Genomic DNA, 25,768 nt, shown 5'->3' with positions numbered 1-25,768 from the left:
CACACACCGAATCAGCGTATTCGTCAATGTTGTTGTCTGACGCAATACGAAAAATGTCCCAGTCCACGTGGTGGAAGCAGTCTTGGAGTGTGGAGTCAGCTTGGTCGGACCAGCGTTGGACAGACCTCAGCGTGGGAGCCTCTTGCTTTAGTTTCTGTCTGTAGGCAGGGATCAACAAAATGGAGTCGTGGTCAGCTTTTCCGAAAGGGGGGCGGGGCAGGGCCTTATATGCGTTGCGGAAGTTAGAGTAACAATGATCCAAGGTCTTTCCACCCCTGGTTGCGCAATCGATATGCTGATAAAATTTAGGGAGTCTTGTTTTCAGATTAGCCTTGTTAAAATCCCCAGCTACAATGAATGCAGCCTCCGGATGAATGGTTTCCAGTTTGCAAAGAGTTAAATAAAGTTCGTTCAGAGCCATCGATGTGTCTGCTTGGGGGGGGATGTATACGGCTGTGATTATAATCGAAGAGAATTCTCTTGGTAGATAATGCGGTCTACATTTGATTGTGAGGAATTCTAAATCAGGTGAACAGAAGGATTTGAGTTCCTGTATGTTTCTTTCATCACACCATGTCACGTTAGTCATAAGGCATACGCCCCCGCCCCTCTTCTTACCAGAAAGTTGTTTGTTTCTGTCTGCGCGATGTGTGGAGAAACCCGTTGGCTGCACCGCTTCGGATAGAGTCTCTCCAGTGAGCCACGTTTCCGTGAAGCAAAGAACGTTACAGTCTCTGATGTCCCTCTGGAATGCTACCCTTGCTCGGATTTCATCAACCTTGTTGTCAAGAGACTGGACATTGGCAAGAAGAATGCTAGGGAGTGGTGCACGATGTGCCCGTCTCCGGAGTCTGACCAGAAGACCGCCTCGTTTCCCTCTTTTTCGGAGTTGTTTTTTTTTTGGGTCGCTGCATGGAATCCACTCAGTTGTCCTGTTTGTAAGGCAGAACACAGGATCCGCGTCGCGAAAAACATATTCTTGGTAGTACTGATGGTGAGTTGATGCTGATCTTATATTCAGTAGTTCTTCTCGACTGTATGTAATGAAACCTAAGATGAGCTGGGGTACTAATGTAAGAAATAACACGTAAAAAAACAAAAAACTGCATAGTTTCCTAGGAACGCGAAGCGAGGCGGCCATCTCTGTCGGCGCCGGTACTTGTATATATACCGTTCAAAAGTTTGGGGTCACTTAGAAATGTCCTTGTTTTTGAAAGAAAAGCACTATTTTTGCCCATTAAAATAACATAAAATTGATCCGAAATAGTGTAGACAAGTGTAGACATTGTCAATGTTGTAAATGACTATTGTAGCTGGAAACAGCTGATTTTGTATGGAATATCTACATAGGCATACAGAGGCCCATTATCAGCAACCATCACTCCTGTGTTCCAATGGCACGTTGTGTTAGCTAATCCAAGTTTCTCATTTTAAAAGGCTGAATGATTATTAGAAACCCTTTTGCAATTATGTTAGCACAGCTGAAAACTGTAGTTCTGATTAAAGAAGCAATAAAACTGGCCTTCTTTGGACTGGTTGAGTATTTTGAGCATCAGCATTTGGGGTTTCGATTACAGGCTCAAAATGGCCAGAAACAAATAACTTTCTTCTGAAACTCGTCTATACTTGTTCTGAGAAATGAAGGCTATTCCATGCGAGAAATTGCCAAGAAACTCAAGATCTCGTACAACGCTGTGTACTACTCCCTTCATAGAACAGTGCAAACTGTCTAACCAGAATAGAAAGAGGAGTGGGATGCACCGGTGCACAACTGAGCAAGAGGACAAGTACATTAGAGTATCTAGTTTGAAAAACAGACACCTCACAAGTCCTCAACTGGCAGCTTCATTAAATAGTACCCGCAAAACACCAGTCTCAATGTCAACAGTGAAGAGGCCACTCCGGGATGCTGGCCTTCTAGGCAGAGTTGCAAAGAAAAAAACATCTCAGACTGGCCAATAAAAATAAAAGATTAAGATGAGCAAAAGAACACAGACATTAGACAGAGGAAGATTTGAAAAACATGTTATGGACAGACAAATCTAAGTCTGAGGTGTTCGGATATGTCTGTTGGTCAAAATGAATTAAATTCAATCAGAAAGAAAAACGTTTGTGAGATGCATAAAAAATAAAAAGATGCTGGAGTAGTGCTTGACACCATCTTTCAAGCACAGTGGAGGAAATGTGATGGTCTGGGAGTGCTTTGGTGGTGGTAAAGTGGGAAATTTGTACAGGGTAAAAGGGATCTTGAAGAAGGAAAGCAATCACTCCATTTTGCAACGCCTTGCCATACCCTGTGGACGGAGCTTAATTGGAGCCAATTTCCTCCTACAACAGGACAATGACCCAAAGCACAGAGCCAAACTATGCAATAACTATTTAGGGAAGAAGCCGTCAGCTGGTATTCTGTCTATAATGGAGTGGCCAGCACAGTCACCGGATCTCAAACCTATTGAGCTGTTGTGGGAACAGCTTGACCGTATGGTACGTAAGAAGTGCCCATCAAGCCAATCCAATTTGTTGGAGGTGCTTCAGGAAGCATGGGGTGAAATCTCGTCAGATTACCTCAACAAATTGACAACTAGAATGCCAAAGGTCAACAAGGCTGTAATTGCTGCAAATGGAGGATTCTTTGACAAAAGCAAAGTTTGAAGGACACTATTATTTAATTGAAAAATCATTATTTATAACCTTGTCAACATCTTGACTATATTTTCTATCATTTTGCAACTCATTTCATGTATGTTTTCATGGAAAATGTATTAGGGTAGCTAGAACTTTTGAATGGTAATGTGTATATATTTGACATTGTTTGCAAACTGATATGTGACACATATTGCCAAAATAATACACAAAACCAATTATTTTTTGCTAAACAAGTGGGGCTCATCTGCCCTGAATGACAGATCGCCACTGCCTATCATAAAACATTTAACGCTTTTTAACTAGGCAAGTCAGTTAAGAACTAATTCTTATTTACAATGATGGCCTACTTGTACAGCCCCCGGCCAAACCCTCCCCTAATCCAGACGACACAGGGCCAATTGTGTGCCGCCCTATGGGACTCCAGTCCATGGCCGGTTGTTATACAGCCCAGGATCGAACCCGGGTCTGTAGTGATGCCTCTAGCACTGCGACTGCTGCGCCATTCCGGAGGCTGTATTCTCTCGAATGAGCCATTGATCATATTTATGCTATATTTCTACCTCGAGAATTTGATTTAACGAAGGGCCTAGCACATTTTTCCTATTTGTCTGCCTCTTTAGATCAGGGTGCATTGCATGGTACCGTTGCCAGAGATATAGAAAGTTGCTAGAAATCCAATTAATGAAGGAACGTATAACGTCCCACCCGGCAGACTGCTGCGTCATGCGATTGCTAAATGTATGCCGCATTCAAATCAATTGGGAACTCGGAGAAATACGAGGTAAAATCATATCAGTACTCTAAAAGGAGGCTTGAGTTCAAGGTTGCAATTCCGAGTTGGATCACCGTTCAAATTTTTCTAAGTCGGAGCTCGTTTTTTCCCCCGATTCCCAGTTGTTTTCAATTTACTGAACACGGAAGGCAGAGAATTCCGATTTACCAGTTGTTATGAACGCGGCATATGTCGAGAAACTGGCCTACTTTCATAGAAAGTACGTAATGTCACTATTCCAACGCTATACGATACTATGTATAGCAAGTTAATTATCTCACATCTCAGAAAATATTTATGTTGTACTTTTGTTGACAAATTCGTGCTAATTCTTAGAACCCCCAGAATGCACTTCCTCAAAGGTATATACCGTTGCGAATGGGGACTACGCTGAGGCACATTGATCAGCAGGTTGAACATGGTGAGATTGTAGACTCCTAAATTGATAGTTGTAAAATCTCCTAAAATAAATGCACTAACTAGCCACATTACATGCTGATATTGTATTTGGTATTTCAAGTACAAATAAATGTTCATATTATTTGTACTTGAGCTTGTGTCCTCAAAAGTGAGGACAACTCAGCATTTTTCTTTTTTACAAGGTCAGTTCTAGACCTTTCGAAAACTAGGACAGTGATTGTTTATGGCCAGCTCATGAAAAAATAAATACGTTTGAGTGTCTATTTCGGCAGAAACCTACATTTTCCTCTACCATTGAGGTAAAAATACTAGTGCAAGAGTCTTTACTACACCTGTAAATCTTGTAGTTTGAGGATAATCACCACCATCCTTTCATTGTTCAAGTGACAAACATTCAATATCTTGTTAGAATTTTAAATCAAACAACTATCCTTCACATATCAACCAGTAAAACTGCTTAAAAATATTAATATTTAGCGTAACGTCATCCAAACGGCAATGTGCTTGAATTTATTTACAAGATTAAAAAGAAACAACATTTATCACAATAGGTGGCCCAAGCATGAAGGCAAGTGGCAAAAAAAAAAGCCATTTCATTCTCCTGCTACTGGAACTTGAGTTTATCTCCAAACAGGGCAACTTAAGAGTCCGTAGAGAAATCCTCCTGTAAGGATGAGTAGTGTGCTGGACATGGGGCCGAGTGAGAACAGTGCCCCAAACAGGTAAAGCAGTAGAAGCATCAGCAGGGTTCTGTAGCTCGCCAGCATGCGCAGGCTTAGCCGCGGCCGTCGGTACCTCTCTGCTGTTAGTCGTGTCTCTGGGCTCCTGCACCTGCCATCCGCCGCGGCCTCGGGGCTGGCCAGGTAGTGCCGTCCCAACTGGCCCAGGAAGTCCGGCCGGGAGCACAGAGCATCCATGTGACCTCCGAACTTTGGATGGGAGAGGCAACAATTATGACAGGCCAAAACAGACAGAATTCTGACTTCTATGGAAACCCATTTTCTCTTAGTTCAGCTTTTGGGTGTATACAACAGATGTACATATTTCAGAATAGATCATGATAGTTTACAGCACTGCTGAGGTCTCACAGTCAAATAGAGATGACAGGTTCAGGGTATCAGTTTTGCAAATTGCAAAGAATTGCCATGTCACATACCCTCTCATTCACCAGAGATGAGATCTTGAAGAACAGTCTGACCAGGATGGCGTTCTCATAGCTCCTGATGGGCTGAAGCTCTGGGTCCCCTTGGTACTCTATCTCAAATCTACGCAGTCCATTGATGACCTGAAAAAACATCACATATTTAACAGTGTGTGGATATATCATAAGGGATGTATGTGTGTTGAAGGGGTTTGGTTATTAAAGTTGAATAAGTAGTCTGACCTGCATCCGGCCCAGGTCTGTGAGGATGAGTCCGTTCTCCCCTTGAACACAGTCTGGTAGCTGCTTGGAGTTCCCATCGTCCTGACCAGAGCCTAGGGTAGCCATCAGCTGAGACAGTTGTCCTGCATTCAGCTGTAGACGACAAAACATAGCATGAGTTGAGGAATTAAGTCTGCATTAGCTCATGCTAAATGTTCAGGAAAAGTGATATGTAAACCTACCCGAAATATCTGACAGAGGTAGTCCAGTGACCTCTCCAGAAACTCATGGGTCTTAACACACGCCCCGGTGTCATCCACCTCTCCTCCATTGAAGGTGTAGTTGAGGTCAGGGGAGCCCATTCCAAACCAGGACATGAAGGAGTTGTTGGCCGCCACCTCAGCTGACTGATCTGACATCTTCTTGGCGGTCTGCCTCGCCTGGTCGATGATCTGAATGAGCTTCAAGACCTACACCAAAGGAGGATGACAACTGACCACGTTTATAGTTGGTCCATCTAAGCAAAAGGGCAGGCCTAGGCGGTTGGGTCTTTTGATAAACAAGAATAACGTAGACTTACCAAGACAGTCAGCAAGCAACAGCAACAGAGTGCAGTTCAGAGAGATCTAATCTTGCAGAATATAGCTAGCTCATTTTACTAGCACTGGGAATTTCCAGGGACCTCACGATACTTAGTTGGAGATACGATATGTATTGCGATTTGATACTGCAAGTTTGTGATTCGCTTAGAAATCTCAGATCTTTTCTCCCAAAGTTGGGCTCAATTTCAGAATTGGAATTTGCAAACTGTCTGGAATTGAAATTAACTTGATCGCTAGTATGGTCCCCTCCGCTCCACTCACCGTGCCCCTCAGCTCCATGCCGAACATCTGTTTATACTGACAGTCTTGGCCCTCCAGACCATACACGTGGCTCTTCACCCTGAACACCCTGTCTGTCACCACAGGCTGCCGGGCCGATAAAAAGCTGCCACCGTGGCCCGGCGAGAGGAAGCACCGGTGCTGCCGGTGGTGGAGGACATGCTCCGGCTCCAGAAACAGCTGCTCTCCTGGAGAGGGACAGAAAGTGGAAGGACAGGAGAATTACATTAGGACAGGGCAGTGACAGCTCAGACTGCTATAGCTGGACCATTACATGACTATTAGTGCATATACATCACACAAGTATCATAAGGCTGGGTGACTGTTTTTGTCCTTACCTTTCTGAATCATCTCCGATAGATTTGGCTGAGCGAAGACTTTGGCCACCCTGAAGACCATTAGTGCATTTTTGACGTTGACCAGGTCTGTGCGTACCACCCTGTTAAGGAAGCCCTGAAAGAGCTTGGTGTACATGAGCAGGTTCTCCTGAACAAACAAGCTCCTGAATTTTTTGTTGAGAAAAACTGGTTAGGAAGATTAATGTAAAAATGTGAGGAAGCAATAAGACAAATATCTAATTCCTTGTCAGTACTGCAGAGTCAAAGACTTGAAGGAAGCACTACAAACACATTTATTCAGCCTGACCCATCTGGTGATCCAACAAATAACTCACCATTTCTCAGGTACACCTTTGTTCTGGTCTGTCTGAGGATTGGTCTTCTCTCCTGTGTACCTCCATGGCTGGATGTAGCTAAGCCACGTCTCCAACACCTAAACGTAGAGATACAGTGGTGCTTTAGAGATAAGAGCACACAAACATTTTTATCTCCATTATAGGAGGTGGTGAGTTGTATTGGTTGGACCCAATGAAAATTTGTGATTGACACCAACACTTCACCCAAGCTGAGAAGGTTGAGGATTGAGCTGTGACACCTACCACTCTGAAAGAGGCATCTAAAGGCCAGTGGCCAAAGCAGTGCTGGAGGAACACATATAGCTTCTGCTGGACAAAACGATGTACCACCACCCTAGAGACAGACCAACAGTGAATTAGAGGCCAAACTAGATCCAGACCATTTAAAGTTACAATAAAGTTGAGAATGTCGACCCTAATGTCTGACCCTGGTGGTGCTCACTGCTCAACTCACCTCTTCAACTCCTCCAGGGGGCTGGTGTGGGAGTGAGCCGAGGAGGAGACCTGCTCAGGTTTCAGGCTGCAGGAGAAGGCATGGAGGTGCTTCACTAGGAGACGAACCACCAGAACGTGCTCCTCTGTTGGGGTGAATGGCTCCTGAAACAGCCAGTCATACACAAATCCACAGGGACAGCAGCCAATCATAAGAAGCTCCTCGGATAACAATAACCAATCACACAGCGGGCTTGGAACATAACCCCTATTCCTGGTACTGTTTCTCAAATGACCCTGTTGTTGAAAAAGTCTATCTGGAAAAGGCATTCCATGTGTCTAGCTCAGAAACAGGCACAGACTTTAAATTGAGATTCAGGCCCATTATTCTTAGAGAAAGAGGTAGACAATTTGATGATGAATTCATTGATTTAGGGCAATGTGGTTTTTGAGGTTTTGAATACTGTAGTATTGTTTGCGCAGAATGGAAAAATGTGAAATGAGAAAGAAATGGTACACACATTAACCACATAGTAACATAGCAAGACATGCTTTAAAAGAAGAAGGGTACGTGCACATGCGCACAAAATAAAATGTCAAATTCTCCTTTCAGGGATATTTCTCTATTGGCCATATTCTACTGTGAGATGTTGGTCTGACATTATGTCAAAATGGTGTGCTGTCAAAATGGGGCCCATCCAAGGATAGGTCTTCGACTGGTTGCGTTCAGGCAGTTGGTTTTATAGAATGCACTGTAACAGCATTCAAATGCTTTCTTGAAGAGAAGTACCCTTGACCTTCCTGTCCTAACCTTAGCGCTACTCTGTCTTCAGGGCCTAGGTTTACCTCCAGCAAGCCTAGTGGGATTGAATGAAAAGGGAAAAGTACTTGGTACGTGTGGAGGGTTCCAGAGCCAGGAGGGGTCAGGGGTTGGCACAGCATGCTGGACATACTGAGGCGATACTGCAGCAGCGCCAGCTGTACGACCCATCACAACCAGGGGAGGAAGAGGAGGGAAACAACATTACAGTGGGGGGGAAATAGGAGAGAGAGAAGAGGGAGGTGAACATGAATAGAAAGGATAGGGTGCATCCAAAGAAAAAGAGGTGAAGACCAAAAAGGGGAGAAAATGAGCAGAAACAAAACAAAGGATAAAGACAAACAGAAATATATTGACCACATGAACACAATGCTATGGCAGCTAGAGTGATGTAGTAGCCCTTTCATACCAAACACAGGAAAGATGAATGGTTTTATCTCTACAATGAGGGACACAAAACATGGTTAAAAACAGATTTCTTAGAGGTTTTTGGGAAGAACGGTTCAAAGGTAAAAGGATTGTTTCGGTCCAATGGCCATGACCGGTAGTTTTTTTTAGGGGGGAGTGGGAGTACTGCATCTCTTACACTATGGACAACCACATACTTTAACTATACATTCTAACAGAAGATGGCATATGTACTAGGCTACTAGGTGATAGCAGGGATAGGAAGAATATGGCTTTTACGCCTTTGGGGATTTGAGAGGTGTATGGATAATGAAAAAGACTTGGCTAGATTATATTGAATGGATGTAGAGATGGCAAACAGCTGAACAGCCAAATAAACAACACAAGGGTACTGAAACAGTGAATGGAGCCACAGACAGCATGCACAGGTCTGAGAGAAGCAAACGCACTACTACCAGATACACATACAAAAATAAGTGCAGTAAATTTGCACTGCAGTTGCCCATATGCCAATAATTCAGCAACAAAAGAAAATCCTCCAAACAAAAAGCCTGCCTTTCATATAAAATTAGAAATGCCTGATCCCATGCCCTTTTTTGATTGGTTTGACATTGAATTTTGATCATTTTGACAGTATTCATGCTTCATAATCTATGCAAATAAAGACAGTCAAGACAAACTAAAGCCAGACCTCCCTCTGTCTGATTTTCCAGTTACCCTGAAAGATGTATTAGAAATTGAAAAAAAAAAAAAAAAAACTCATATACAGTGAAAAAGGAGATGGATACAAATCACATTTCTATAGCCCAGATGAGAGTGCACATCTTATTCAGATAGAAATATTCCCCTCTAGTTAAAAAGAGTACAGTGGGACCCGTTTTGTGTCCCAGTTGTGAAAGCCAGGTTGATTTGATGCAGATCACCATGTGAGGCAAATGGTACTCAATGGGGTGAGCCCTGCTGTGGTTCAAGTGTGTGTGTGTGTGTGTGTGTGGAGGGGGAGGAGTAGTGATCAGCCAGTCAGCCGTGCGGTATTGCAGTGCAGGTGAAGGGGTTGAGCCTGGTAGTGGGAAGGGCCATGTGTGACATGCTCTTACCTTCACCTGGGGGGACTGCAGCTTCTGATACATCTCCAGGGAGTAGTGATGCAGCCACATCTCCACAAACACCTGGGGATAACACACACGTCTTATTCCCGATACCCTAAACACCTGACTGACAGTTCACACCAAATCCATTCATGGCTGACAAATGATGAAGGCGGCTCACCTGTAGTAATGCCTCTGACCTCCAGATCTCCTGGGCTGCAGGGTCAGCAGTGACTGAGGGCTGATGGGATATGTGGCGCTTAAGGAGGCTGGCGCTGTGGATGCCATACCCTGCAAAAGGCACGCTGGGAGCCCTGGACACCAAAGACATGACAGTGCGCAGTGAGTTTCCTAGCATTAGGAAGGAAAGAGAAACTAAAAGGAGGCAAAGGAATAAGAAAGTATGTGCTCTTATTGGACAAGTTCAGGTAGCATCCTTCAAAATGTTATCACCCCACTGATCACAACCCTGTTAGCGCCCTCAGTCACATCTGACTTTGGAGTTCTATCCCCACTGTAGAGTACCTGGGAGCAGGTGGAGACACAGAGCCTCTTTTATAGATGAATGGAGAAGGGGGAACACTGCCCTCTGTAGGAAGGAAATACTTGAGGTAGGTGTCCACTAGCACAAAGTATGCACTATCCAGGCTGCTCACATGCTGTCCTAGAGAGTAGTTCTGAGAACACAACATCAAAACACTTGTGTGAGGTCAAATAATATAGTCTGATTCACGTATCACAAACTACCAAAATAAGATATTGTTATGACAGTTGAGCATCGTTACCTTTGGTGTTATGAGACTGGAGGCAAACATAAACATGTAATATTCAAAGGGATCTGAAGAGGGTTAAGGACATACCACCAGACTTTAAAATACACCAAAATCACAAACATACATTGTCAACAATGTTTTTGAGAAAGCAAGGGCCGAGTGAGTTTGAGCGTCAAGGATACTGAGTGCCAGGCTGAGTGTCTGCAGACCAGACAGAGGAAAATGCAGCTTGTTGTTTAAAAGTGGGCAATCTGGGAGAACACCTTCCTGTATGGACACCTTTACAGGACCCTGCAAGAGGGGAGGAGAAATAATAAAGTGGTTAGTGTAAAAAAAAAAAAATTGTGGAAGACCTTGCTATGTATCAAATAAAAAAAGTTATGTTTAAAAAGAGATGCGACTTACAGGCAGGAAGCTGACTGGTATTTCATATTTGTACTCCTCTGCTTGAAGCTTGTACACAAGCTTCATCATTGGACCACTGAAAATCACACGATCATAATTAAAATCAGTAAATTACTGCTTTTCTAAAATTCAACGTCATAAAGGTAGACAGTGGACAGAAAGACACGGGAACACAAAGACAGACATAGGATGACAGACTACCTAGGATTGAGAAAGTCCATAACGATGTTGTACTGATTGCTGCACGCCTGCAGAAATCCCAAGTTCCAGCCCACGATGACACCGTCAAGACTGCCGAAAACGCTCTCTACCAGCCAGGGGAAAATCAGGTGCAGCTCCTGCAGAGAGAGATAATAACAGAGGATGAATGTTTTTAGGTAACATGGTTGAGTTGAACCAGGTTCAGGTACAAAGCTGACATGCTGACTGACTAAACATTGACATAGGTCAGATCATCAATATCCAACTATAACTACAACCCCCCCCCCCCCGTATAAACAACACTGGCTTATACAGACAAACTGTACCTTTGCAGGGTAGTCATCAATGACCTTCACCAGCTCCTGGCAACACTGGAGAAAAGGCTTGGTGGTCGAGTCCATTTTCAGGTTGGCCTGTAAAGAAAAGACAACATCATTACTGCTGACAACAGTTACTGCTGCCACGGTACTATGCTAGCGATTATGTGACAATGACTTGGCATTGTCTCAAATTCAAGTAGTCAACATGAAGTTCACATGTTGCTCATGACGAGCAGCAACACAATATACTAACTAACCAGAAGGTAACTGGGCTGTTGCATGGCTGGGGCAGCCATAGAAAATTCTAGTTAGACGAGACGCGGTCAGACGCGATTCAGAATCCAATTGACACCTGGATAGACAAAGCAGAAATTGTTCAGAGGGGCTTTGTTGATATTGTGATTATCTATATCAAACAAATTAGGAGCATAGCTAACTACAGTTAGCTGGCTAGCTACCCAGTGAGGGGCACATATGACTACAAAACGCTTAAACACCGGAAGCAAGATAGCCAATAAGCCATTCAAATTTAAACGTGGCTGAAACTATAACCACCAGTAATTACATAGCTTTGCGTTGGATAACTAACGTTACCTAACATCAGCAAGCTAGCACTAACGTTTGCTTTCTAGCTAGCCTGCCTGTGGTTAGCTAGCTTTCTGTACTGCCATCAGCTTGTGAGCTACCGTTAGCTGGCTTAGTTTAGCGGCTAAATGTGGCAGGCAGCAGCTAACAATGCTACGGGCTGACAAAGCAATTTGTTTTCAAAATAGCCTCATCTCAACATGCACTGGGTTAACTTAATGTTTCTTACCTCCCTCGACAAAAAATGGCCAGACTTTCCAGTTCATCAAATATATGTATCTTAGTCCTATCTATGTATATGTATCCTCGTCCTATCTATGGGTTCCAATCTACCGCGTTTCTATCAGAAACAGCATAGCGAAGCGAAATTATGTCATTTCGCTGAAGGATGTGGCACGCGAACGCGCGCTCCCGTGTGAATCGTGCCTGAAGGAAGGAAGAGCTAGGTACAATATTGTAGGTAGATGGCAGTGTTGCCACCTCCAAAAAGTTTTAGTAGACCTAGGCCATAGAGATAGATAGAGGACTCATCTTTGTATCTGTGCCATTATAGCTTCTGTGAGCCTCAATGGCGCTGCCCATGCGATCTCCATTTTAAAGTAGTACATTTTCTTCTTCACAATAGGCTGATCCCTCCTGATGACCCGGTTGGACATGACTCCAACAGGGTCACCCGGAGGCATCAGCTAATGACGTTGGAGGTCCCACCCAGTTGACTACGTTAGAAACCCTCAATTATGCTGCCCATGCTAGTACAACCTTTTGGCTACTAGAGGTCTCTATCCTTCTCTATGTCAGGGTTAGGCAACACTGGTCCTGGAGTGCTGCAGGCACTTCATGTTTTTGATTTAACCAACCTGGAAGACCAGGTGTGTTGAATTTAGGCAATCACTGAACTGATCAATTAGCTCAGTTGTCTGGTGTGGTGTATAGTTGGGGCAAAATCCTGCGGCACTCCAGGAACCTAGGTCGATGATGAAAGTTGGTTCATAGACTACATGGAATTGTGATAAAGTAATATTACTTACTGCAGGGTGGGATTACCGAATGGTTGTGGGCCCCCAGGAGGTTGGGGGCACCCCCAGATAGCCAAATGTGTAGAATTGCAGAAAATTAGCTTTAAAAGCTCAATTCTCTCTCAGCCTCATGGCAAAATGTGAACAATAGCACGAGATGAGCTATTAAACAGCACACTTTTTCTCTGACCCATGGAAAAAAGTGTAGAATGGCTGGAAATGAGCTTTAAAATTGCTACATTTTCTCATAGCCTCATTACAAGATGTGTAGAATAGCATTATAAAACGGCACATTTCTTCTACACAAAATGTGTTGAAAAGCAAAGTTAGCTGTCTCCCCCCCCCAATTAAAAAAAAAAATCTGTTTTCCTAAAAAAGGCCCCTGGGCCCCAAATGCAGTCCAGCCTTGACTTACGGTTAAATATTGTTACATTTACATAAACTTTCTAAGTATATCAACAATCAATCAGGTGAATCAATCATGGATGGTAGATTTTTTCAAACCCCTTAACTGAAAGAAACTAACTCAAGATAGGTGCAAAGTATGCTTTTTGCAAGTGCAAAGTTAAGTGTGCTTAGTGTAGCCTAGTATGTGGCATAACTATTGGTTTGTGTGTATCTTTATGATGTGTTTTAATTTTACAGTGACATGCCCCTGTGTTAATGGAGTATTAAATCCCAGCGGAACAGGCTTACAAATCGTATTACATCCTGTTTTGATTTAAGTGCGCGCATCCCTCACAAATACCCTTTGGAGTCCCCTGTCCTGCCGGGAAATTAGGCAGTGTGTCAAAATGATTAATCAATGGCTGATTAATAATTCTAATTTCATCACTTTAAACTGCAGAGCGTTATTGCAGTAGCATCCCGGTCTAGGCATTCAATAAGCTCCTGTCTTTCTCTGTGGATGCCGATGTGGGCTTATCCGATCTGATAATACCTCTGATTAAAAGGGACTCTTTACGTTTAATGATTATATTTTTTCATAAGGATAATGCAACAACAAACAGGATTACAGAACAATAACCAGATTTATCAGGATAATACAACATTTAAGCACCAAATATCCCCTAAAAAGAGATCACCTATAGTATTTATGCTCACAAAAAGTTGAATGAGGTACTGTATGCATCCCATGGTCCAATGACTCTCTGTCCTTTTGGAGCATATTTTAATATACTATTACTATATAACCCGATTAGGAAAAGAAAAGGCCCATGATCAGTGATAATACATATGGCAGTGGAGGGCAAGCACATGAATATAATAATAATCAGATTAATTTCCATCAACTCCAAACCCCCCTCCAGCCATTTACATAATACCACTAATGTGGGTTTTTACTGGATGGCATACAGCTTTTGTCAGATTTTACTTTTTATAGCAGTTGGAATTTACGCAGCAGGTGAGGGAAATGAACGTATCAGGTTAGGATAATTAGGTTAAGGTTAGGAAAAGGATTAGCTAAAATGCAAAATAAATGTAACTTTTTAGTTAATTTGACAAAAGCTTTATCCCTTCAAGCCATGACCACTAATGTGTGACCAAGTCCCCATTAACCTATGGCATCCCGGAGAGAACAATTTCAGGCTACAAAGACCCCGTGTGGCATTGTGAGCAACACCTTTTCAATAAAACATTTTAACAGGTTCCTTAGCAACAGTGTTGAGAAACAAAGACCTTGCCCTGGTTCCTCTATGACAGAAATGCTAATTGGCCTCATGGAAGGCACCACTTAAATGTGAAATGAAAGCAGATGAATAAAGCTGTATGTATGCATGGTATTCATGAATAATGTGAACCAATTCTGTGAACTTTGATTGCATAGGTTTAGTTGCATAGGTTTGAAAAAGGTTTTTGGGAATGAGAATCAAGGAGGAGAGGCCACACACAAAGACAGTGATTTTCACTGAGACATTCCAAATATGGCATTATTGTATTCTGCATATGAATACTAACCTCATAATTTCAATGTTGTTTTTAGACACACACCACATACACACACTGCAGTTCATGTTTATGCATTTGTTAAGGTAGAAGACCCAACAGCCTAGTTAGTTGGGTTTTGTAGCACACAGTTGGACAGCAGGCTGAGCAGTGTTACCAAATATATATATATATATATATATTTTAAAATAATAATTTCCAGTGCTGTAGGTCCACAGTGCAAATGACGACTAACAAGAAAAAGCAAATGGCTGAACAAGGAAATTGTATTTTTATTTTATTTTTTAGATAGGATAGGTCTATCTATACCAACGACAGGTGAATCAGCACATGAAACAAAAATATATCCCAAAACAACTCTCATTTTTAAAATTTTACATAAAAAAAGATGTGGAAATAGTATAATGCATTTTAATAAGCACAAAACATAATATTGTGTCACTGACGCTTCAGAATGGATTATCCCAACTCTGCGTGCACTACACAGGAAAAGTAATGGATGAGACAGGCGTGCTAGTACGCTCCCCAGAAGAACACTCAATGTAAAACTCTCAAGATAGTGAGTTGCGGTAGAAATGTTACAAAGAAACAGATAATTCTTTGCAAAATAAGCAACGTAATGACATGGTCTAAGCATGAATGTAAAGAACCACCATTTCTGACACATACTGAGCATGAATAAATGAGAAACTGTAATTAAACCACACTGGGCACAGATGTTGATTCAACATCTATTCCACGTTGGGTCAATGTCATTTCATATAAATAACGTGGAAACAACCTTGATTCAACCAGTGTGTGCCCAGTAGGATGTGACAGCACACAATATTAAATAGGCCTAGTCTACTACTAGCCCAGCAAAAAAAGTTATTCCAGTGTCATGTGAAAAATCTAACATCTAGGCTAGCCTAAGTACCAGTATGTTTAGCTAACATTCCACTCCTTGTACTCTCTGTTATATGACAACGATGTTTAGCATGACAGGAGGGGCAAGGAGTGGAATAATAGTCAAACAGACTTGTACATAGGCTGCATTTTACAGTAACCTCATTAGGATTGACAGAACAACATATGTTTGTGTTGACTGGGAAGTTAACTCACCTGTAGTTAGCTAGCTTTCTGTACTGCCATCAGTTTGTGAGCTACCGTTAGCTGGCTTAGTATAGCGGCTAACCCAGTTGACAATGTGGCAGGCAGCAGCTAACAATGCTACGGGCTGACAAAGCCATTTGTTTTCAAAATAGCCTAATCTCAACATGCACTGGGTTAATTTACAATGTTTCTTACCTCCCTCGACAAAAAATGGCCAGACTTTAATCCAATAACAAAAATATCCAGTTTCCCCCCTCCTCTTTTGTTAAAGTAACTGTCAAGTGAAAATCTTATTCATATTCTGTTAACTCATACCCAAATAATGTTGTTGACTCATCCTAAATTGGAGAACAAAACACACAAAAAAACACCTCAAACTTGTATCTCAAATAAAACAGTTCTTCTTCTATGGTGTATTGGTGATCGCACAATTTAATGTGCATCCCGCCACCTACTGTCAGGATTTTTTTTTCAATGAACAAACTAAATCAAACAACTTTTCTGTAAAAATGTTTACAGATCGGACCCCTACACAGGCTCAAAGGGGTTTCAGATGTAAAATCCTTATGTCCCAAAACCTTTTCTGCTGCAGCTACAATAATGTTCAGTTTCTTAGACTTCTTTGAGACTTGAGCCGTACAGTTTTTAACTGTGGCAATCAAAGCCACAAAATCCACATTTTTAACACACATGTTATCTTTTGACTGGCAGCAAACAACAGACTGTGGCGCATCCACTACCATATCTTCACTAGCATCACTTGTTTTCTCATTTCTTATAATCGCCTCCGCATAAGAGATTTGATTGATCACTCTGTACCCAATGACTATTGAAAACTTGCTATGTCCTCATTGTGATTTTAAAGACGTGTTTCATACTTCTTATTTATACACTTTTGTAATATTTATGAAACGCATATTGATATATTTGGTGGCACTTATTTGTTTTTCCCTTTGCCTTCAACCCCATTCGATGTGTAGAACGGATGTGGGAGGGGCTAGGTCTACATAGGGGTGCAAATGTAAAAAAAATCACAAAAGATCTGACGAAGGCCGTGAGGCCGATACGTAGGCTTATTACATATCAGTGGTACTATCAAGAGCAGTGTGCGGTTTCCTTTTCCCTTCATCTTGTTCAATTGTTGCCATGCACCTGCAAATTAGATTGCTCAGATGTGCCAGTGCCTTTTGAATTTTTTAACATATACTTAATAAAAAAATGTTTGGAAGGAAAATGTTTTCACTCATATTGTAATTAATTATAGGTAATATTTAATAGAAATCTTGAAACACTGGACAGTTATTTTAAAGTCATAAAAAGAGACAACAAACCTGTGGTCTGGGGGTGGGGGCTTTGTCTCTGGAACAGATAATAAGAGAGCTATATTGCAATCAACCTGCTTGGGTCTGTGCATAGTTTTTTTCAACCCTGTTTTACTTGGGATTGAGGGGAGGACAAAATAAAGGTGACCCTTGTAATTCCATCCGTATTTCCCCTGTGGCAAATCAACCCTTTATCAAACGGGGCCTCATCTGTCAGTGCAAAGACGGTATCAGACCAATGGATCGGCCTTTATTTGAGACAAGGCTATCATCACTCTGTTGCTGCTGCGATGGGAGGAGTCAGGCATTTAGGGGTGTTTTTTTCTGTTGCCATTGATGGATGTCACCTTCTTGACCACTCTGTGACCAAGATCACCTGGAGAGGAGCCAAACCATCGGTTATTTTTCTCTCTAGCTCCATATTGTACCCCAAGATGAAATCAGGGAGGGACTGTGGATCTGTCTCTGTCCATTCATCACACGCAATATCTCAGACGGCACTGGCCCAATTTTGACAAAACTTGGGTGAATGAGTTGTCTTTGCCATAGAAATACGGCATTTACAAAATGATCTCAATTGGCCCAAGGTAGGGGGCTGCATTATTTGTGTGGGGCGACATGTTTACTGTTGCCTTGCTTTCATATGTCAATCAATATGAATGGAAAAAGACAGACCATAATAAAGGACATGGATAAATGAACTCTGTATCGTCAACAATACCACCCCTGTCCTTAATTTGCTGCTCGTTTTATGATTGAAGATTCTATGCTTGACCTGAATTCTACTATACTATACTATGTTTTTAGCATCATCTTTGATGATAAGTTGTCATAAAAATGTAAAGTAGTCATTACATGTACACATTATTTATTAGACCATTTTAATTAATTGCTTATGTGACCTGATTGGTTGCAGGTGTGAATCTGGAGAATGCAAAGCCACCTGTTTCCTCAAAATGGTGGTGCATTTCCTGCTTGAGCTGCTTTTGTCTCCAAGTCCCACACCAGACTTGATAAACTGGAGAGGGGCCAAATCATTTGGCCTTTCTCTCTTTACATGTATTTTTTTGTCAATCAATAAAAAAGGAAGACCATAAATGAACTCTCTATCATCAACAATACTACTCTAGTCCTTAATTTACTGTCCGTTTATTAATGAAGGTCGTCCTCTGATGCTTGACCTTAATTGTACTCTGCTATACGTTTTTAGCTACCCATAGCAATATCTTTGCAGTTAAATGTCTTTCCTGTCTAACATTAGAGCAGGTCCAATCACTGTAGATGTAGAAATTATGGTCTCCAGTATGATCTCAATTGACGTGATGATCGATTTGCCCGTAGGTCAAAGGCGAAGCACCGCCGCAATGCGTTACATTTTAGAGCGAAAGCTGCAGCGGAAGCAAACTCCTTTGTCGGCGACTCTTCTGTCCGCGCGCCCCCCTGCGTGTGCATGATTGGCTGAGGAACAACGCCTGTGCGTGGTTGGCTGGCGAACGACGGCTAGATGGTGGCTCGGTAGGGAAACCTTTCTGAAGTCTCTCATATATTGGTTCACTTATGCCCTAAAATAAGATTGTTTATACGGGCAGAATATTGTATATACATTTGTTAATATGAGCAGAATATTGTATATAAAAAAATATATATAGTTCTTTCATTTAGAAAGAATAAATAAATCCGGTTTGGGTGAACATCTTGAAAAACAAGCCTACTAACACATTAATTAATTAATTAATAAAAAACGTGCAAGGTATACAGCTTTCAACCCTGTTATAGTAAATGTTCTTTCAATTTGATCTATATCATCTAATTATCAATATAATAAAACTAGGCCTATGATTTACTTGAATAGGCCTATAGCCTACTCAAACATCATAATTGGCTTTAGCAAAGAGTGCCGATTCATTCATTTCAAGCACATTATGATTAATGTTTTTAGAATAGGTTAATTATTAGAGCTTCTGCACGCTGTTTGTCAGCAGCACACTAAATCTTTCCATCGATTAGAGTATTAGGCTATAATGATCCGCACCGACAGCCTATGTAAAGTCATATCAGTATGCTACCAGATGCATTTTGTTGATATGAAAAGGCAGTGTTGGAAAAAGTACCCAATTGTCATACTTGAGTAAAAGTAAAGATAACCTTAATAGAAAATGACTCAAGTAAAAGTAAAAGTCACCCAGTAAAATACTACTTGAGTAAAAGTCTAAAAGTATTTGGTTTTAAATATACTTAAGTATCAAAAGTACATGTAATTGCTCAAATATACTTAAGTATCAAAAGTAAAAGTACAAATCATTTCAAATTCCTTATGTTAAGCAAACCAGATGGCGCCATTTTATTGTTGTTGTTTTATTTACAGAAAGCCTGTGGCACACTCCAACACTCAGACATAATTTACTAATGAAGCATGTGTGTTTAGTGAGTCTGCCAGACCAGAGGCTGTAGGCATAACTAAGGGTGTTCTTTTGATAATTGTGTGAATTGCACCCTTTTCCTCTCCTGCTAATCATTCAAAATGTAACGAGTACTTTGGGGTGTCAGGGAAAATGTAAGGAGTAAAAAGTACATTATTTTCTTTAGGAATGTAAATTAAGTAAAAGTAAAAGGTGTCTTAAAATATAAATAGTAAATTAAAGTACAGATACCCCCCAAAATGACTTAAGTAGTACTTTTTTGAAGTATTTTTACCTAAGCACTTTACACCATTGTGAAAAGGAGACGGGAATATGACTGACCTGCATTGCACATAAGAAAGTGTCCAGACAACTGTGAGCTGATTGACCAATAGGCTAGGTGTTCTGAAAGCTTAATCATCTGAACAACCCCTTTTGGCCCATCAGCGGAACAAGTCTTGCTGAGTCCATGAGATGGTGTGCTATCAACGGCAGCACCAATTTATCAAATGTTCATATTGATAGTTCAGGCTACCCTGTGAAAAAAGTTTTCATGGGCACACAAATTCGAAGTGATGTATGCGCTTGCAAAATCTGATGCTTCTAACCGAGTTAGAACTTGCGTTGTTCCTCAATAGGCAATGCCTAGGCTAATATATCTACTTGTTGGATGCACGTATCCAGTTGTTTGTTATGCATGGTGATATTGTCAACTATCATCAGCTGATTACAGTCAAGTGATAAACAGCTGTTGTGATATAGCACTTGATGTAAAAGAATCCAGTCCGGAAAACAGTGTTCAGAAAGCATATCCAGAATATATTAATGTCTTGTTTGTTGCACCAGTGAAGACCGTTTTGATCCACGTTACATCCAATCCAATACCCCTACATTTATGTTGATTATCTGCTATTGTCTACAGATTTACAGTAGGGTATTAAATATTTAACAGAGAAACCACCAGGGTCTTAAATATTTAACAGAGAAACCACCAGGGTCTTAAATATTTAACAGAAAATCCACCAAGGTCTTAAATATTTAACAGAGAATCCACCAGGGTCTTAAATATTTAACAGAGAAACCACCAGGGTCTTAAATATTTAACAGAGACCCCACCAAGGTCTTAAAGATTTAACAGAGAAACCACCAGGGTCTTAAATATTTAACAGAGAAACCACCAGGGTCTTAAATATTTAACAGAGAAACCACCAGGGTCTTAAATATTTAACAGAGAAACCACCAGGGTCTTAAATATTTAACAGAAAATCCACCAAGGTCTTAAATATTTAACAGAGAATCCACCAGGGTCTTAAATATTTAACAGAGAAACCACCAGGGTCTTAAATATTTAACAGAGACCCCACCAAGGTCTTAAAGATTTAACAGAGAAACCACCAGGGTCTTAAATATTTAACAGAGAAACCACCAGGGTCTTAAATATTTAACAGAGAAACCACCAGGGTCTTAAATATTTAACAGAGAAACCACCAGGGTCTTAAATATTTAACAGAGAATCCACCAAGGTCTTAAATATTTAACAGAGAAACCACCAGGGTCTTAAATATTTAACAGAGAAACCACCAGGGTCTTAAAGATTTAACAGAGAAACCACCAGGTCTTAAAGATTTAACAGAGAAACCACCAGGGTCTTAAATATTTAACAGAGAAACCACCAGGGTCTTAAATATTTAACAGAGAATCCACCAGGGTCTTAAATATTTAACAGAGAAACCACCAGGATCTTAAATATTTAACAGAGAAACCACCAAGGTATTAAAGATTTAACAGAGAAACCACCAGGGTATTAAATATTTAACAGAGAAACCACCAGGGTATTAAAGATTTAACAGAGAATCCACCAGGGTCTTAAATATTTAACAGAGAAACCACCAGGATCTTAAATATTTAACAGAGAAACCACCAAGGTATTAAAGATTTAACAGAGAAACCACCAGGGTATTAAATATTTAACAGAGAAACCACCAGGGTATTAAAGATTTACAGAGAAACCACCAGGGTATTAAATATTTAACAGAGAAACCACCAGGGTATTAAATATTTAACAGAGAAACCACCAGGGTCTTAAATATTTAACAGAGAAACCACCAGGGTATTAAAGATTTAACAGAGAAGGCATCAAGGCAATGAGTTAATGTTTTCATATGTTTCTGTGCATGGGATTAGACACCGAGGTCGGCTACTTTGAGTGACTGTGTAGGATAGCCTAGGCTGTTGTAGGAACACCCAAAGGTATTTCCTTTCTATTATCCAGGACATTTAATGACAACAAGTTAGTAGCCTAGTGGGCTTCTAAATACATTATTTGGTGATTTTGAATGATATAAATCATGATAATGATGATGGTAACAGACGGACTCTGGTCCCTTTAATCATAAACTATTGTTACCTTGTGTCTCTGAAATCACATTTCTAATGTCACGTAACAGTCTTGAAAGGACCAAATGTCGTTGGCCTTTCACCAGATGTAATATTTTCATAAAAACAGAAGCCTATGCTACAAAGTATAATATTCTGACCATATGAATTCATTTATTTTAGGCCATAGCCTAAGGAACAGCAGTTTGCACTTTAACCTCATAGTCAATGTATCATTTCAAATCCTTTGCTGGAGTACAGAGTGAAAAATAAATAAATACATGTGTCACTGTCCCAATACTTCTGGAGCTCAGATTTAGATGGGGATCTTTTTATTTCTACCAATTAAATTGACACACCGGTGTGTCAGTAGACTATTACATTCCCCAAAAGTTTTTGACAAGTCTTGATCCCAGATGTGCATACATGTACAGTACGACAGTGACCAGATCCCTCTGATCAATGATCTTTCATTCATTGGCATCGTTGCCTGGGAGCTTGCTTCCACACATCTCAAATGATCAATTCCCTGAGTTATGGTTCCGACCAAAAGTCCATCTACAATCCAATCCTCATCTTAATTATGTTTTAACTACTCTGCTTTGATTGCATTGCATTCAATAACAGCGCAATTAACCCACTGCCATTTGATTAGTCCATTCACATCTAATCAGAGACGGTGTCTTATTTGATTTTACATCCATTACAGTGATGGAAATGAGAATGTATTTGACAAATGTATGTAGATGCAGTGATCACACTCATAGTATAGATTGCACGTGTGTTGGCATTTAACCCGTATCGGTGCAAATTCAAGTACCCATCTTATCACACCCCAGCATAAAACGATCCAGACATACTGTACGTAGAACGCAGCAGAGAACAACGAGGCTGTGGCCTGCCCCCATAATACTCAGAGATGAGTAGAGGTGGTGAAATGCTAATCAAGTTTAGGAAAGCAATTTGGGAAGCCCTGTCCCCTATCCCCATACTGCATCTCTGCATGTGTGACGTGTTATCAGTCCCCTGGGGGACAGAGGGGAACTTGGTAAAACGTCAGTGGGGGGGGGGGGGGGGGGTTAACTCCCACACACATTGTGAATGCCTGCAGGAAGTTAAACAGGTCAAGACTCCCGTGAGCTGATAAGGGAGAAGTCTCATGAATTTAAAAGTGAAGAGGAAATATGACATTTTTCTTTTCCATTCTGTCTATTGGGATTACTTGGTTGCCAGAAAAATTACCTGGAGAGAAGCCTGCCTGATAATGGACTGAGATTCACTCCAGTAGTTTCTCTCTCCCTACACAGTAAGGGCAGATTGGCATTGAAAATGGGAAACAATTTAGGGTGCCAAGTTGGTTATTTATGGCAGTGGAGGTTACATTATCATGGTAGAGCATTAGTATTTATCGTATAATAAGCTTTTTCCCATCTCTATTATGAAATTACATTAGTAGTACTTGCCTTGCCCCTAGCGTCCCTTTTCAGTAAACTCTATATTTGGCGACAATGCATGACATCCATGCTGTTCTGCATGTGTTATAAGTCCTTGGTCAAACATGTTCCACAAAGTTTAATTCCAAGTCACATAGATTAGAAGTGATTACCCTTGGGGAAACTCAGTGAATTGTCTCCTCTTATTTTGAGGAAAAATAAGATCTTTGTTATTTTCTGTTCTTCCTCTTGAGAAGCGGGTTATTAATACCAGAGCTCTAATGGCAGGGCGTGGGGCAGGGATAGACAAGATTCTATGTCTTCTGTCTCTAATAATTGTTTTAACTGTGCCAGGGTCAGTGATTTACGGGGCCTTTGCCCATCGCCAGGGCATAGAAACAGGCTAGAGGCTACAGAGGAGCACAAAGGGGCAGGGCGTCCCTCTGCTCCAATCACCCACAAACTGAGTATTACTGTCCAGTACAGGAAGTATTACTGTCCAGTACAGGAATTTCTCCGTCCACGCCCACAAGGCCCGTGGTGCTCTCAGCCATCTAGGACATCTACTCTAAACAGTGCCTGAGGAAGGCACGCAGCATCAGCAAGGACCCCACACACCCCAGCCACGAGCTGTTCACTCCCTTACCGTCGGGCAGATGGTATTGGAGCATGAGGTCTGATACCAACAGGCTCAGAGACAGTTTCTATCTACATGCCATCAGACTGCAGAACACTTGAGCTGGACTGACCACCTGCACTGATTCTCTGCACCTTAGCACACATGCACACACACACACACACACACACACACACACACACACACACACACACACACATTCACGCTACACACACATCGCAACTGCTGCTACCAGACTCTTATTGTGATTGCCAAATACTGCACAATTTAAAATACTTGTCCCCCCAATCCCCCCTTCCCCAAAACACATGTAAATGTTGGACTATAAATTGTGCCTTCCTGTATTATACTTATGGTAAAACATTTATTCTATTCTACTGAACCATTTATGTTCGTATTATTCTATTTTATTATTTCTTATTGTTGTTGCATTGTCAAGCAGGAACCTGGAAGTAAGCTTTTTGTTGGATGCTGTATACTATGTGTATCCCGTAAATCCAAGATGGCGTAGCAGTGAAGACGTGTTTGTTTTGTCCTCTTGTGTACTTTTGTATTTTTTGTATATACAGTGTCTTGCGAAAGTATTCGGCCCCCTTGAACTTTGCGACCTTTTGCCACATTTCAGGCTTCAAACATAAAGATATAAAACTGTATTTTTTTTGTGAAGAATCAACAACAAGTGGGACACAATCATGAAGTGGAACGACATTTATTGGATATTTCAAACTTTTTTAACAAATTAAAAACTGAAAAATTGGACGTGCAAAATTATTCAGCACCTTTACTTTCAGTGCAGCAAACTCTCTCCAGAAGTTCAGTGAGGATCTCTGAATGATCCAATGTTGACCTAAATGACTAATGATGATAAATACAATCCACCTGTGTGTAATCAAGTCTCCGTATAAATGCACCTGCACTGTGATAGTCTCAGAGGTCCGTTAAAAGCGCAGAGAGCATCATGAAGAACAAGGAACACACCAGGCAGGTCCGAGATACTGTTGTGAAGAAGTTAAAAGCCGGATTTGGATACCAAAAGATTTCCCAAGCTTTAAACATCCCAAGGAGCACTGTGCAAGCGATAATATTGAAATGGAAGGAGTATCAGACCACTGCAAATCTACCAAGACCTGGCCGTCTGTAATGCTCCGGGTGTCGTGGGTGTGGAGTCAAATGCAGGAGACAGAGAGTTCAATGCTGCGCGTCTTTTAATCGCACCAACGCACCACAGGGTGCTCACAAAAAAGTTGCGTTCCCAAAACACAGGGAATCAAAATGTACAATGGGAAACAATCCCAACCGGACACTAACACGTGCTTATACCACAGAGCCGAAGGTTACATAGAAATAATCCCGCACAACAACCAGGCGGGCCGGCTGTCTAATAAAGACAAACTAATTAAACATCCACAGGTGCTACCACTCAACATACAAGGAGGGGAAGGAAAAACAATCAGTGGCAGCTAATAGGCCAGTGAGGACGACCGCCGAGCGCCACCTGCCCGGGAAAGGGAAACACCCTCGGTCGGACTCGTGACACCGTCCCTCTAAACTTTCAGCTCATACAAGGAGAATACTGATCAGAGATGCAGCCAAGAGGCCCATGATCACTCTGGATGAACTGCAGAGATCTACAGCTGAGGTGGGAGACTCTGTCCATAGGACAACAATCAGTCGTATATTGCACAAATCTGGCCTTTATGGAAGAGTGGCAAGAAGAAAGCCATTTCTTAAAGATTTC

At 41.4% G+C, this 25,768-nt stretch overlaps 1 protein-coding gene across 3 annotated transcripts; it reads right to left on the bottom strand.

The window, feature by feature from the left end:
• Positions 1–4,317: 4,317 nt before the first annotated feature.
• Positions 4,318–12,333, bottom strand: LOC110523528 (sphingomyelin phosphodiesterase 4). Of its 3 annotated transcripts, none has more exons than XR_016495970.1 (20): positions 12,038–12,330; positions 11,481–11,575; positions 11,230–11,316; positions 10,904–11,040; positions 10,703–10,778; positions 10,480–10,588; positions 10,310–10,362; positions 10,050–10,201; positions 9,706–9,838; positions 9,534–9,605; positions 8,097–8,186; positions 7,231–7,373; positions 7,020–7,110; positions 6,756–6,853; positions 6,421–6,535; positions 6,065–6,270; positions 5,444–5,671; positions 5,223–5,354; positions 4,995–5,123; positions 4,318–4,767 (listed from the first exon to the last, which is right to left on the bottom strand). XR_016495970.1 is itself a non-coding variant. In XM_021602296.3 (20 exons), exons 2-20 carry the CDS (start codon positions 11,517–11,519, stop codon positions 4,459–4,461), a joined length of 2,448 nt encoding a protein of 815 aa, XP_021457971.2. In that variant the 5' UTR covers positions 11,520–11,575; positions 12,038–12,330; the 3' UTR covers positions 4,318–4,458. The 3 variants fall into 3 exon arrangements, 1 of the variants encoding a protein (XP_021457971.2); XM_021602296.3 differs by having other exon boundaries at positions 6,421–6,584; XR_016495971.1 differs by lacking the exon at positions 8,097–8,186 and having other exon boundaries at positions 12,038–12,333.
• Positions 12,334–25,768: the final 13,435 nt, after the last annotated feature.

This window comes from Oncorhynchus mykiss, chromosome 5 (assembly GCF_057628025.1).
Source record: "Oncorhynchus mykiss isolate SJ-2025 chromosome 5, ASM5762802v1, whole genome shotgun sequence".
Taxonomy (NCBI): Eukaryota; Metazoa; Chordata; class Actinopteri; order Salmoniformes; family Salmonidae; genus Oncorhynchus; species Oncorhynchus mykiss.
The sequence above is the reverse complement of the archived record's forward strand: the minus strand, read 5'-3'. Positions and strand labels throughout refer to the sequence as shown.